At 35.0% G+C, this 16,435-nt stretch overlaps 1 protein-coding gene across 2 annotated transcripts in view; it reads right to left on the bottom strand.

The window, feature by feature from the left end:
• The window catches only part of CEP350 (centrosomal protein 350), a 119,862-nt gene that overhangs the window by 91,473 nt on the left and 11,954 nt on the right, over positions 1–16,435 (bottom strand). The window contains exons 2-7 of one of the 2 annotated variants that reach the window (XM_079761606.1): positions 11,738–11,823; positions 10,717–10,763; positions 8,035–8,149; positions 7,010–7,169; positions 2,946–3,568; positions 94–207 (exon numbers count right to left, since the gene is read on the bottom strand). In XM_079761606.1, coding sequence (XP_079617732.1) covers positions 94–207; positions 2,946–3,568; positions 7,010–7,169; positions 8,035–8,149; positions 10,717–10,763; positions 11,738–11,810 — 1,132 coding nt within the window. In that variant the 5' untranslated portion in view covers positions 11,811–11,823. The remainder of the gene's footprint in view (positions 1–93; positions 208–2,945; positions 3,569–7,009; positions 7,170–8,034; positions 8,150–10,716; positions 10,764–11,737; positions 11,824–16,435) is intronic. The other variant, XM_079761607.1, reaches the window with a different exon arrangement.

Raw genomic sequence — 16,435 nt, 5'->3', positions numbered from 1 at the left:
CTTTAGCTTGGTGACCATTTTTATGTTTAAATATTTTAAGTTAGATAGCATGCATGATATAACACTAAAAATCTTAGAAAGCTCTACTCTCACCTGCAAAGTGAAGTGCTAAGTCTTGATACAGTTCTCTACTCATGTTTTGAAACTCAGCCTCTTGCCACACTTTGCCATCAGGTGTTCGAATCTTGGTCTCTGAAGGATTGAAGCCTATTACATATCAACACACAGAACATTCTTATCAAAGTTGCTTTGTAAGTTTTGTTCGTTATACTCTTTTTTTAAATAAGACAGCATTAATATACTTTAAATTCACTCTTTTAAAGTGTACATCTCAGTGGTTTGCAGTATATTTACAAAGTTATACAACTATCACCATCTAATTCCCAAGCACTTCATCTCCCTGAAAAGAAACCTTGTACACATTAGCAGTCGCCCCACACACAACTGTCTCTGTTCCCTGGCAACTGTTCATCTACTTTGTATCTTTATGGATGTGCCTATTCTGGATATTTCATATAAATAGAATCATACAATATGTAGTTTTGTGTCTGGCTTCTTCACTTAGCATAATGTTTTCAATATTTATCCACTGTATAACATGTATCAAAACTTTATTCCTTTTTATTGTCAAATGATATTTCAATGGATGGATATACCAACATTTGTTATCTACTCATCAGCTGATGGACATTCATCAGCTGATGGACATTCTATTTTTTGGCTACTATTAATGCCACTGCAATGAACATTTGTGTACAAGTTTTTATGTGGACATATGTTTTCAATTCCCATGGGTATTATACCTAGAAGTGGAATAGCTGGGTCATATAGTAACTCTATATTTAACTTTTTGAGTAACTGCTAAACTGCTTTCTAAAATAGCTGTACTATTTTACATCCTCACCAGCAATGTATGAGGTTTCCAATTTCTCCACATCCTCACCAACACTAGTTATTGTCTGTCTTTTTTATTACAGTCACCCTAGTAGACGTGAAATAGTATCTGAAGTATGGTTTTGATTTGCATTTCCCTAATAACTAATAATGCTGAGCAACTTTATAAGGTTTATGAGAAGAATGCATAATTAGCTAACACATAATGTGTTGACAAATACTATTTGGAAAAAGCAAGCTTCAGGGAGATAAAGCAATATATATTTCTTCAAAAAGATTAGAAGTGGCTCTAGCTGCTTTGGCTCAGTGGATAGAGCGTTGGACTGTGGACTGAAGGGTCCCGGGTTCGATTCCAGTCAAGGGCATATGCCCAGGTTGTGGGCTCGATCCCCAGTTGAGGGCATGCAGGAGGCAGCCGGTCAATGGTTCTCTCTCATCACTGACGTTTCTATCTTTCTCTCCCTCTCCCTTCCTCTCTGAAATCAATAAAAATATATTTTAAAAAAGACTAGAAGTGGAGAAATACTAAATTAAATAAAAAATGTCAATCATAAATTATAAATATCAGAGATTTAAACTATCCTTCTCAAGACTGACAGAGAGACTACACTACTTATTCTTTTCTTTGACGATAGGCATTAGTTGCTAATATCTGTCAGACTTTGCCTATGACTGAACTAACTTCTAAAATAAACAAACCTTAAATGCATAATATGCATTTAATAGGTTTGATATAAATATTGCAAAAGTTTTGGATAGTGACTCCCTATCTCAGAACCAACAAGCACATTTTGACCCCTCCATTTGCTATTTGCTCTGTCAACAGTGTGGACAATTACTACATGGTACACAAATAACTAAAAGGTATAAAAGAATTTTATTAATAATACATTAGACCAATCATGGATAACAGAGCAATTTTTTTCAGGATTCTAAAGAGAACTACTCACAATTTTAATCACAAATTAACTAGAATAAAATGTAAATTACCTGTTTTTTAAAATCCAATTCACAATGAATGTCACTAGCAAAACAAAATAAACAACAAAACAAAACTGGTACTTCGTCTAAATGTACACAGCAAAATTTGTTCTGCAGAAAAAAATGACTAAAGACACTTTAGGACTATAAAAAATTACAAAAGTGGTCACAGAAAAATTGGATTTAGTAGAAAAATACAAAACAAATTTGAGTAGAGCAAAAACTGTCCTAGTTTGTTAATAACTTAAAATTAACAGAAGAAACAAATCTTGACAATATTTTGATCTTCATACATTTATCTAGAAAAACTAAACTTGGAAAAATATCCACAAAAGAAAAGTTACAATGGCAGACGTTTTCATGACAAAAGTCTAACACAGACTAACCTGATCAATGGATTAACTCTGTAATAAAAACTTTACATGACCCTATGAAAATAATTTCAGAAACATAAAAATACAAACTTCTTAAAACCACTATATATAAAAACATGAGCTGGCTAAAAACAGACATTCTCTCTGACAGAGTTATATCAACTCTATCAATGTTGGTATAAATGTGATTTTAATATTTGTTTTCTTAAACACAGGGGAAAAAACTCGTGTCAAAACTTGAAAGTTAAAACAACAGGAATCAAATGTTAGTGCCAAAATATTCTGTAACTAAATATTAACTCAAACTGACTGAACTGTTCTTTAAGTATTACTTGTGAAAGAATTCCTAATAACAATCTAAATACAATGGCAGAATAAGAGAAATATTCTTTCAGTTCTCTGAAAATGTACTAGTTCTTATTTCCTCTTTTTTTCAACTTATTAAATGTTCATATTGTGGTCCTGATGGACTTATTAAAGATTCCAATTCTGGACTCTATCCCCAAAAGTTCTGATTTAGGTCCAGTGTAGGATCCAGAAACCTGCGTTTTAACTTGCACCTTGAATTAATTTCTTATGTGTTTGATTTGAGAATCACAACCTGTTTTAAAGATGATCATCTCTACTCAAATACATCCTGGGGAGATAGAGGGATAAGGAGGCAGAAAGAGAAAGATACAAGGACTGATTACAAACCTTTATATGCTGGAGCAGGTGGTGCTGTTGCCACTTTCCTGACTTTTGCTGTCACTGAGCTATCAACATTAACAACCATTACTGGGTGGTCAATATGACCCTGATTCTGGCCCCGGCCATTTATTTCTTCTGAGTGTTCCCACTGTTTCCTAATCCGCTCCTTGAGTTTCTCCAGTTTGACATCATGTTGTCGCCGCTTTAAGATATCTAATCTTTGGGAATTAGAAGTACTCGTAGAAGAGGGAGAAGAGTCAGTTAGTCGTAACACTTTGGGATCAATATCATGGCCTATGTTATTGCCAGAAGTCTTCAAATTGTTCTCATTTCCCTTTGTTCTATTAGGCTTTTCTTCCTCAGTTCTCATTGGAGCTGCCATCTTAATCAAACTTTCAGAATTTTGCAGTGCATCAATTGCTGGTCGATCATTTAAAAACCTAACAACAGTATCATTCATGACAGATGATTGGGAACTCTCAAAATCACGGCAATGTGTATTCCGTTCTTCTCGACTGCTTACCATCCGGTTCCCATTTTCAGGCTTTTCTCCATTAACATCCACACAATATACATGCTTTGACTCTAAAGGATTGGGACTTATATTGGAAGGTGTGCCATGAACTTCCCTATTATTAAAAATAATAATTAGTTTTAAATACAAAGTACAAAAACCAGTCAAACTGAAACCAGTCTTACAAATGGAGAACTCCAAACTAAAATTAGAGAACAAAAGATACCCAGAAATTCCAGTAGGTTAAAACTAATAAAATAACCATTACTAACATTAAGATTCAATGACCTCTCTATCAGGTTCTAAATCATAATGTACACATTATAAAATAAGAAAAATACAAAAGGTGTGTGGAGAGATTTCTTTAAGAATGCCAGAAAATAGTATTATAATCTGATTTTGGATATTCACTTGACACCTTTTACCAAAATGTATATTTTACTCCTTTATGAAATCTTAAGTACTAGGAAAAAAGTTCTCAAATACTGGTATTTCATGTGTATAACTTCTAAATAACACACCAAATTAACAAATAAATTGGGAGCAGAAATAAAGTAAAAGTACAATAAATATTTTCCTTCAAATAAATATGGTTAGTAAAGTCAAACCTCTCTGAACCGCAGACTACTCTTTTGGCAGCTTCAAACTATGTAAAGCATATCGAGAAACTCTGGGGTAAGCAAGAAGACTAGACATAGCCAAAGTACATATCACAAAGTCCACATTCTCTATTCATAAAAACACCAGCACAAGTCTTCCTTCAGAGACTATTTTTATTTTATGCATCACTCTAATAAGTTATATTTTAGGAACAGAAACAGTTTATTAAAAGGGAAGTTAATGAAGACAAAAAGGCCTCAGCAGCAAGAACACATGAATCATGAAAAAAAACACCCAACAAAATTATAAAAGCACACATAACAACAACCTGGACATGCAATGTCTGAAAAAGTAGACATTTGCCGCCTGTGGCTATTGAGCACTTGAAATGTGGCTAGTCCAAATTGTGATGTGCTATAATATAAATCACATATGAATTCAAAAGATTTAAAGCATTAACAAAAGAATGATGCATGTGTGTATGTAACTACTAAAAAATGTTTAGATTACACATGTGGCCGCATTAATGGGATTATTGTATAGCACTGAAGTTTCACTTAAAGGCTTAAAACTGCCACAAAAAGTCTTACAGCCATGACTATTATAGCATAATATGATACTTAGATCTATTATGAATATTTGAGTATTGTGTTTATCTAAGGAGATAGTCTATAGCTTTCATCAGATTCTCATTGAGGTCCATGACCCAAAAAACATTAGACCCTGTTCTGAATGGTTGATTATTAAATTAGATGGGGGCTGAGAACTGAGTCCTGCAGCTTCCGCTAGATATCATGACTAACTGCAATTATTTTCACTATCTTGACCAGACTGTAACAATTCACAGTTAAAATGATTTAGGTCTAAAATTAGCACATGTGCCGAGACCGGTTTGGCTCAGTGGATAGAGCGTCGGTCTGCGGACTGGAGGGTCCCAGGTTCGATTCCGGTCAAGGGCATATACATTGGTTGCGGGCACATCCCCCGGTGGGGGGTGTGCAGGAGGCAGCTGGTCGATGTCTCTCTCTCTCATCGATGTTTCTAGCTCTCTATCCCTCTCCCTTCCTCTCTGTGAAAAATCAATAAAAAATAAATAATAAATAAAATAAAAAATAAAAAATAACAAAATGGCAAACATTTAAAAAAAAATAAAAATAAAAAATAAAATAAAATAAAATTAGCACATGTGGAGAATAGAATAAAGCATTAAAAATAAATTAAAAAACGTTATATACCATGCTTCAATCTTAAAAAGGGAAGGACACTGAAAAGAAAGAAGGGCAGGAGGAATTAATTCACTAACTAAATATTTGCTAAATACATATAAGGGTATTCACTATACAATTTTTTCTACATTTCTATAAATATGAAAATTTTCATAATAAAATGTTGGGAAAATATTTATGGAATACTTAGTAAATGATAGGCTTTAAGACAGGGCTTTGAGAATAAGACAGACTGACAGCCTTATATAAACTAATGCAATGGGTCTATATAGAAACAAAATATAATGCAATATGAAAATGCTCTAGTGAAGGAAGTTATATAGTACTGTGGCAGCACAGAAGAAGGGTTAAACAGGCTGGGGGAATGAAGTGGGGTAGAAACAGACCTCACGATGTTTCAGATAGATGGTGATAAAAGATGAATTTGAAGTGATAAATGTAGTTGAGTTGGCCAGGTGAAGGGCGTTCTACTCACAGCTAGCTTATAGGCATTATTTTCTTAAAAGATGCATAATTTACACAATTTTAAATATTAAGTAGTATTCTTAGCAGAAAAAACATTAGAATCTATATAAAGAGTCAGTAATTTAGTTTCAATTCTGATAGTTATTACGTTTCTAGGCAAGTTGCTTAATATTTTTGTGGTTAAAGATTCTGAACTCTGATTATTTTTCAAAATTTCCTTTCTCTTTTTTTCTAAACTATGAACTTTTACCCAGATTAAGTCCATGGCCTTCTCTTTACATTTCTTTCACCATTTTGATTATTACAACACTAGTGACAACTCCCAAATTTATATTCCCAACCCTGACCTTTCTGCACACGTTCCTATACAAATTTTCAAGTGCCTACTAAATATTTTCACCTAGACATTTCAAAATTGCATCAAATTGAACTACTGAAAATGGAACTCATAATCCACCTCCATCTCCCAAATTCTTTCTCTCAAATTTAAGAGTACAAACATATACCCATTACTATCAAGCAGCATCATGAAACTCCTTGATTAATTGATTGGCACTTTAAAATACTAAAAGTGCTTATAAATGCAACAAAGAAATATAAGGGTTAGTGTTTATTACTTATTACTATTTGCTATACTAACAGCACAAACACATTTATATCATTAGTAAAATGTCCCTCAAAGACAAAATTTGATAATTTTATCTGTTGAATATCCTAAATTATCACCTAACCAAAAACACAAAAAGCATTTTATATCATCCATATTATCAAAATTCATTAATTAAACTTGAACATCTAACTAAATAAGTTGCTGAAAGGAGCCACTGGCAAAAGGTAAAACAATAAAACAACCCACATTCTCAAGAAGAAATTTTAGGTAACTGATTAATGCTATCAAAAAAAGAAGAAAACTACGCTATACAAAGTTCATTATGTATAATATCCCATATGAGATATTAAGGGGGGGAAAGAACCACACTTCCTGAGTAATTTGTCTGTAGAAAACATACTTATTGCAATGGTGGTAGCAGCCTGGAACAAATATTACTACTTCTTCCCTCCCCAAATATTTAATCAGTAAATGTAGAAAGTCAGTATTTCATAATATAAAAGACGTTTGCTTTATTTTTATTTTTTTGAAAAATGAAAAGGTAATAATACCAGAGCCAGAGTGCTATGAAAAAGTCAGAAAATAAACTATAATCTTACTGTAAATATGACAGGATAGTCCTATTTGATAACTTTTTAAGAAAAACAACACTAACCTGTAAGAAGCCAAAGGTTCACGGAATTCCACACGATTATTTTTCTTTACATTACTTTCCAGGGTGGTAACTCTGAGAGGACTACGAGATTTCTCTTTCCGTGATTTAGAAGATTTGGAGGTTGGAGCATTAAGCCAAGAATCATCCAGGTATCTACCATCTGGAGAGGAAAAAAATCTGTGAGAACATATGATATAAAATACTACTGTCTCTGAATCTGGCAAGGATCTAAGAAAATAACTTAGGTATCATTTATTTCTGAGATCTCTAGTTGGATATTATGTAAGTAGATGGAAAAAACTCAGGCTATTTAAATTATTACAGTAACTTATAGAGAAAGTTTACAGTAATTTATAGAGAAAGATTACATTCTGTGCAAACAATGCAAAATAAAATTCAACATATAAAATTTCTTTTTGTCAAAGGCTCTCACTCACTTAAAAAAGGAAATATCAGATAAAACCTAAAAGATTCACGGATTTATTTTTTTAAAAATCACAATTTCAGTGGAAAGTACTAACCTGCACGTTTTAGCCCACTGATTAGGAAACCAAAGAATTAAATAATGAAAAATAAACAAAAAAAATATTGGCATTGTATGAATTTATGATAGTATCTATAAGATAGATAATCCATTTATGATTTTAAACTCCAACAAAAGATATAAATCTTATTAAGCTGACTAAATTTCAAAGTGACATAAAGACCTGTGAATTTCTTTTTTAAAAAAGACATATAACCCCAAAGGCTCAAAATCAAATTCTCACCACTAAAAACAAATGAAAGTTCACTGTCAAAGGTGATGCAGTGGTGCTTAAGTCCCTAATTAATCGGTGAGGAAAAAAGCACCTACAGTCACTAAATTTGAGGCTGCTTCATACCTATTTAATACCAAAGGAAAAATGAAGAGGTATAGTCTCTGACAAGGGAGCAAGCAAATACATGAGACTATAAGAAGAAATTAAACTGAATCAAAACCAACAGAAAAATTTTATATTAAACATATCCAGTAACTTCATACATACCTTTTCTACTTATTTTTCGGGTAGCACTTGCAGAAGATTTCTTGGTATCCATGACAGAATCAAACATAGCTGTACTTGTAGGGGTTACTTCTAATTTGTTTTCAATGTGCCTCAGCTAAAGTGAAATACCATTACAACAAATAGGTTAATTCTGTAAATAGCCAACTACTATCAAATTACAGAGTTATTTAAAGCTATATTGCCCAATACCTTTCTCCAAAGTAGGAAAAAAACCCTCAGGAATATTTTACTTTAATGAACAAAAATATAGTGTTTTCATTATTTACTACTTCAGCTATACTAACAATTGGCACAATGCTGCCCAAATTTAGACAAGAAAACCAAAAAGATTCTGAGGTATATCAAAGACTTTCTATTTGTCTTGACCTATTTTTTAATTCTTTTTTTATTAAAGCAGTAAAAATTGTCTGACATTATATGAGGCATATCATTATGCATAGATCTTGTGCATGTTACATGCAAAAATTAGGAAAGAATAATTCAGCCATACTAAAACTTAAGAGTACTATTCAAACAGCCACAACTTTTTATAGTCTTTTGTCTGTAAAATAAGTTTCACAATAAGGATAAAAATAACAAGATAGAATTCGGGTTTCCATACAATTTACAATGTAAGTCAATTTTTGGTATAACCACCAATGTTCTCAATGATTTTAAAAAGCATTTTCCCCTAAATAGTAATCATTTGTAGTAATCAAAATGGTGAAAAAAACATATTTAGATCTATTAAACAGAAAAGTTATAACAAAAACAAATTAAAATAATAAAAATTCCACCACAGAGAGACAAAAAAAACTTTGTATAAAATTTTGACTTGTCTTCTTCTGAATCTTTGCAGTGCAATGTACTCACAAAAGTGAAATAATCCTATAATAGTTCTGTATCAGGCTTCCCCTCCTCCATTTATGAGCCCCTTATCACCCTTAAAAATTCTTTTTAAAAATCCAATCATTTTGAAAAAACAACTAACAGTTCAGTTCTAAATTAGTTTAGCTCTAAATTAAATTGGAGGATAGAAACTATCCCTGCATTATAGATGTTTAATGCTCATGTAGAAGAGAGAAAATAAAGCTCTGGCCAGGTGACTCAGTTGGCTGGAGCATCTTTGTATACACCAAAAGGTTTCGGATTTGCTTCCCAGTCAAGGCACATATCTAAGTTGTGGGTTCAATCCCTGGTCAGGGCATGTACAGGAGGCAAGCAATTGATGTTTCTCTCTCTGACCCTACCTCTCTCCCAAAAATCAATTTAAAAAACATATCCTCAGGTGAATTGCTATTAATGAGGTCAGAATTTGACCCTGCACCCTGGTGGTTTTGCTCAGTGGTTACAGCACCAGCCTGCCTGCATACCTCAATTTCAGGTTCCCCTGCCCCTGTAGGAGGGAGTAAGGGAAGCAACCAATTGATGTGTCTGTCTTACATCAATGTTTCTCTCTATCTCTCTCCCCATCCTTCCTCCCTTCCACTCTCTCTAGAAATCAATGGAAAAAACATCCTCGGGTAAGGATTAAAAAGAAAAATTTGACCCTGCATTATAACCAAATGTAGGTTACAGTACATTTTCCAGATTGGTTTTCAAACCAGTTCAAAAGATTAGGAGACAGAAAATAACATCCTATATAATAAAAGACTAATATGCAAATCGACCAAACGGCAGAACAATTCGTCAGTGGGGGAGGCGGGGCCGGCGAGCGGGCGGCACCAGGCAAGCTAAGGCGGGTGCCAGCGGGCAGAGGGAAGGGACAGCGATTGGGGTGGCGGCAGAGGGGCGATGGGGGGGCAGAGCCAGCCGCTTGCCGGCTGACGCCCTCCCAATTGGCCTGCTGGTCGCCTCCTGCAGAGGGAGGCCAGACTGCAGCTTAGGCCCACTCAGGGGAGCAGGCCTAAGCTGTCTGTCGGACATCCCCTGAGGGTTCCCCGACTGCAAGAAGGCACAGGTCGGGCTAAGGGAACCCCCAAGTGCACGAATTTTCGTGCATCGGGCCTCTAGTATTCAAATAATAAAGTAGGTGATTGAAATTCAGATAGAATACAAAAGAAAACAAAAAGGACATATTAGAAGATTAATGTGCCCAGAGAGCAAATGAAAAAGGAAGGAGTCTCCCTTCGAAAGGACTAGGCATCACATGCCATACATATTTGTTTTACTAAGCTCCTGACAAAACTGGACAGACACAAATGAGAATAGGTTGCTCACAGTCATTCTTCAGTAATGCTGAAAGAAAACCTTCTATTACTGCCACAAAAAAAGAAGAGATAATTCACAGTCCATTCAAGAAGTAGTTGTTCCTTTCATTTCCTGACTGAACCCTTTACATAGACTTAGCTCCACCTTCCCAAATTCATTCTGTTTTAAATCTTCATTTCAACACACCAAATGAGCAAATTTAATAAACGAGAATAAATAGCAGAAATTATTTTAATATTATATATGTCATAGCATTAATGTTCCAGATACCTAAAGTGTCTTGATTATTCTTTTATTATTTAATAGCTGTCATTAATGTTCATTTTGTAATATATGATATGTAATTTCTTACCAAAATGTCAAACGTATTATGTTACCAAAAGCACTATAGAAAAAATTTTAATTTATTCAATCACAACAAGTAATCGATTTTAAAACAGAAAGAAATAAATGGAAACTATAACTACTTACAGCAGCCTTGGTCTGAGAAAGTGCATCCCACGATGTGGTTATATCTGCTGGGGAACATTGATATTTACTGAATCAAAAGCTCTGAAGTAGACCTTGGAATCTGCATTTTAATAAGCTCCCAAATACATTCAAAAGTTTGAAACCCACTTTATTAGGCAGAGCTATTCTCCAACAAGTGCTATACTATATTGAGCCAAAACATGGTTCTTCTCCCATCCAATAATGTTGAGCTTCCTAATACAGTATACAGTTGAGTTGTATTAGACACTGGTCCTATTAGTCCTTAGGACAGCTGGACTAACCCCCACCCACACTCACATTTCAATTCTCCAACAACTTACCCCAATGAGCTGAACAAATACAAAATTTTGCATTGTATGTTAAGTCACATTATGTATAAAGATTAGAAAACTACACCTAAAATCTTTCATATAACAGCCCTTCACATAGTATAGGCCATATATTTCCCCTTAGTCATCCTTCTCTAGGATATTTTCATTTCCTCCAAATGCTCCTTATGTGACATGATTTCCATATCCCTCAGAAACCCAATAATCATCCTCCAGATATACTCCAGTTTGTCCATATCCCTCAAAAAATATCACACTCTAAATTACAGTTACCCCCAAAAGCATCATTTGAAAGAGTTCAACGAGACTATTATTTTTACCTGTGCACTATAGGTGTATATTAAGAGCTATGTCATATTACTTAAGTCATAATTTCTAAGAAATTGTATAAAAACTAGTTTTACATGTACTGATTCTTTTTCAAAAAAGATTTTTTTCCTTTACCATAGGATGCCTTAAAAGGTGAGTTACCTTGTATCTTTAAAACAAGATTAAAATAGAAAATATTATTTTTTAAGCTGTATTAAGCATAAGTAAAAAAATTTTAATTATTCCCTTTTATAAATCAAAGCATGTGTATAATTTTCATTTACTGATTAGTTCAGAATTTTATACATATGACCTAAACAAGGGATTAATAAATTCAGTTTAAAAAAACACACAAATCATACCTTGAACAGTATCCTTGCTTTGGGAGTTCCTTGGATTTGGTAAAGGCACCTCTTTTGATTTGCTGCTCCTCATCCTGCCAATTTACCTGCAATAATATTATCAGTATTCATTGAGCATCAATATAACAATGTTAGTAAAGAAAATGCCCTTATTTATCTTGTCTTTCATTAAAGTCAGAAAAGGATTTTGTCCTCTCTAAAAGTTATCTTTATACTCTCATAAGAATTCCTGAAGTTCTATCTAAATAGGTCTGTTCTTCATGTTATATGTATATATTAATAAAAGGGTAATATGCTAATTAGACTGGGTCGACCAGACATCTTCCGGTCATCCTTCTGGACAAAGCCACAGTGGCAGGGGCTGAGGCAGAGGCGGTTAGGGGTGATCAGGCCAGCAGGGGAGACCAGTTAGGGGCGATCAGGCAGGCAGGCAGGTGAGCAGTTAGGAGCCAGCAATACCAGATTGCGAGAGGGATGTCCGACTGCCGGTTTAGGCCCGATCCCACAGGGGTCCTGGATTGGAGAGGGTGCAGGCTGGGCTGCGGGGACCCCCGCCCCATGCACAAATTTCATGCACCAGGCCTCTAGTGTGTGTGTGTGTGTGTGTGTGTGTGTGTGTGTGTGTGTGTGTATATATATATATATATATATATATATATATATATATAAATGTATAAAAATTTTTTTAAAATATCACTGTGGAAAAGCACAATGAAAAAAATCTCTTCATAGAAAAAAGTGAATCTAATATGTCAAAACTCTATCTTTAAAGTATAAACTATAATTTGCAAAATGCCTTTTCTAACCACTTTAAAGTGTTCACCAAATCAAACAGATTTGGTTGAACATCGTCCCATGCACCAAGAGGTCACTGGTTTGATTTCTGGCATATGCTGGGTTTCCAGCTTGATCCCCAGGAGGGGGTGTGCAGGAGGTAGCTGATCGATGTTTCTATCCCTCTCTCCCTCTCCCTTCCTCTCTCTCTAAAGTAAAAAATAAATAAAAAGCATATTTTTAAAAAAAGAATTGAGAGTTAAACAATACTATCTTTGCCCTAGGTGATTTGGCTCAGTGGATAGAGCGTCTGCCTGCGGACAGAAGGGTCCTGGGTTCGATTCCAGTTAAGGGCACATGCCCAGGTTGCGGGCTCGATCCTCAGTGTGGGGCATGCAGGAGATTCTCTCTCATCATTGATGTTTCTACCTGTCTTTCCCTCTCCTTTCCTCTCTGAAATCAATAAAAATATATTTAAAAACAAAACAAAACAATACTATCTTTAAAAGATTTCTCTGTCCCAGCCTGTGTGGCTCAGTAATTGAGCATCAACCTATAAACCAGAAGGTCCTGGTTCGATTCCAGGTCAGGGCACATGCCTGGGTTGAGGGCTGGATCCCCAGTAAAGGGCATGCAAGAGGCAGCTGATCGATGATTTTCTCTTATCATTGATGTCTCTATCTCTCCCCCTTCCTCTATGAAATCAATAAAAATATATTAAAAATATTTGTTATGGCACATAAAATATGCCTCCATACAGCTGCTGAAAAAATTTTAGTATTTCCCTAATTTCTCTCTCTCTCTCTTCCCTTTGCCTCTAATTCAGAGCATCATCTTTAGCCTAAATTATGGTAAAAAGCTCCCTAAATTATTCTTCTCCTAATCTCTTCATACTCAACCAAAGTTATCTTTCTAAAACAGAACCTAGCAAATCTGTTTTTATAACTCTTCAATGACTATCACCTATGGGACAAAGTTCCAAATTCTTAGCATGATGGAACTTGGAGGCCTTCACAACCTTAGGCCTTGCTATCTTCATTGTATACCAATTGTTCCTATCAAATCACCATACCTAGAGAGCATTCTCTGAGCACCCAGAAATTTGCATTATCTCCATTATCTTCTTTTTCTAAATTTTCTCTGGCAGTAATACCCTTCAAAGCCAAACTAATGTCATCTCCTATAAGCCTTTCACAGATTCCTTGAACAGAATTACTACTTCCCTGGTTTCCAACAGCACTCTGTGCACTTTTTATATCCCTTATCATTACACACATACACACACATCATTCATTTGTTCGTTCGTTCATTCATTCATTCATTCAATGAACATTAGTTGAACTTACTTAACCTTCACAATCTAATGGAAGGGACACATAAACAAATAGTTAATATACAGTGTGATGATTATATCATAAAGTTACAAATGGGACAATGATATATATTGTCCCACAAGGCTGTCCTTAAGAACTCTATCTTCTGATTCATCTTCATATCAATAGAGTCCCTCACTGAACAGATAAACAAATGGCAATGTTAGAAGCTATTAGGATCTCAATTTACACAGAAAAGAATAAAGAATCAAAGGCAGGGTTGGCGGTGAAAGGATGAATAGAAATAGGAGGGGGGTGATTTACAATAAAAATGACCAAAAAAAAAAAAAATGACCAAAGAAACAGAAGAGGTGGTTAAAAAGCCAGGTTGGAAAATTACTCATAAAAAAGGAAGAGAACACACATACACTACTAGGTCCATAAGGCAGGAAAACAAAAGAAATGGAAAACAGAGAAATGGAATTCATATACTAATTTGCAAGTAGCCTGTAAAAATTTATGGTAAAATTACAAGGCACACACACACACACACACACAAAACATAATTACTCTTGTTGATGATAAAAGAACAGGTGGCCATAAAATAAGCTAAATTGTATGATGCCATGGAAACAATGGGAGCCATATGATAAAAAGCACATCATCGATATGAAATGAATCAGAAGACTGCAGCAAATGATAAAGCCCTTGCTCTGGCTATACTCAAGTAAAAACCTTATTATGAGGCCCAAAAAAATAGTATAAGAACTATGTAGAAACTGTATTGGAGGTTCATTTATTTACTCTCTGGACATGAACAAGGTAATGAGCAGTTAAACTGGAGCAATAAAACACTGCCATCTAGATTCATTGATCAGCACAAACTACTCAGAAAGGGAGAAGATATTTTTCCCAGCTACTCACCCAGAGCAAAAATCAACTACCAGCCCAGCCAGTGTGGCTCAGTGGTTGAGCATCGACCTATGAACCAAGAGGTCATTGGTTTGATTCCCAATCAGGGCATGTGCCTAGGTTGCAGGCTCAATCCCCAGTAGGGAGCATACAGGAGGCAGCCAATCAATGATTCTCATCATTGATGTTTCTCTCTCTCCCTCTCCCTCTCTGAAACTAATAAAAATATTTATTAAAAAAATAATTAACTACCAGACCCATGGCTTCAATCTCACACACACACAAAAAATCTTAGTGTTTCTTAGAGTGGAATGGTGTGGCCCCCAGCTAAATAGATTCTTTGCAGGAATTACTAGAGAGATAATACTACCTACCAGGATACAACTTGACAAACACATCTACCTTGTTAAGAATTCTGTGTCGCCCTAGCCAGTTTGGTTCAGTGGATAGAGAATCGGCTTGCAGACCAAAGGGACCCAGGTTCGATTCCGGTCAAGGGCACATGCCTGGTTTGTGGGCTCGGTCCAACATGCAGGAGGCAGCCAATCAATGATTCCCTCTCATCACTGATGTTTCTATCTCTCTCTTCCTCTCCCCTCCTCTCTGAATCAATAGAAATATATTATAAAAAAAAAAAAAGAATTCTGTGTTGTCCAGCTAGTGTGGCTCAGTGGTTGAGTGTAGACCTATGAACCAGGGGGTCACAGTTTGATCCCAGGTCAGGGCACCATGCCTGGGTTGCAGGCTCAATCCCCATGTAGGAGCCATGCAGGAGGCAGCTGATAAATGATTCTCATCATTGATGCTTCTATCTCTCTCTCCCTCTCCCTTCCTCTCTGAAATCACTAAACATATATTTAAAAAAAAAGAATTCTGTGTTTGTTAGCAATCAAGTTCCCGGATTCTGGAAGTGTGGTGATGTTGCTGAGTGCCCATCCCCAACAGACCTAAATTCAGCCTGACCTATACTGAAACCCAGCAGCAAAGATGCAAGGTGCACACTATCCAATGGACAGTAAGCAGCCAGAATCCGAACATGGAAATTGAAATAACTGAAAACAGAAATGTAGGCACATTGTCCTAGATCATATTTGATTAATTCAATCAGGAAAATTAATGTATTCTTCCTCCTAAAATCCATACCATACCATTCCTTCTAAAATCCTATAGGTAAAAAGGAGGAGGTGGGGCTCCTAACACCTTCCCCCCCCCCCCTTCTATTATCATCTCTGGCTCTTTTACTCTCTAGTATAATCTCACTTAAGAAAATTTGCTTAAAATTAAAGAAACATTTATATTTATTACCTAAAAAATATATTTGGCATAGTCACTTCAAACATCAGTAGTGTAATTTTCTTTTTCCCATTCACCTCTTATTTTCTTTTACAATTATTTTCCCTCTTAATTTTGTTTTCCATATTAATCTCTTATCTGATTCCCTTCTCCTCCCTTTCTCACCTTTAATTACCCTATTTTTATATCTAATATTCATATCTATAATACACGTTTATGATTAGCTTTTCTAAATCTAAAAAGGTATAATCTCTACAAATAAAACTACAATAAAATTTCTCTCAAAACTCAAAAAGACGTTTACCACACACTGAATGAAATATTCAATATATACATACACACACATCTATAAAAATACATATATCTGAATATCCTTTTATTAAAACATAGTATATAACATTTGGCT

This window comes from Cnephaeus nilssonii, assembly GCF_951640355.1.
Source record: "Cnephaeus nilssonii genome assembly, chromosome: 21".
In the NCBI taxonomy this organism is placed as follows: Eukaryota; Metazoa; Chordata; class Mammalia; order Chiroptera; family Vespertilionidae; genus Cnephaeus; species Cnephaeus nilssonii.
This window is presented reverse-complemented; position numbering and strand designations above follow the sequence as displayed.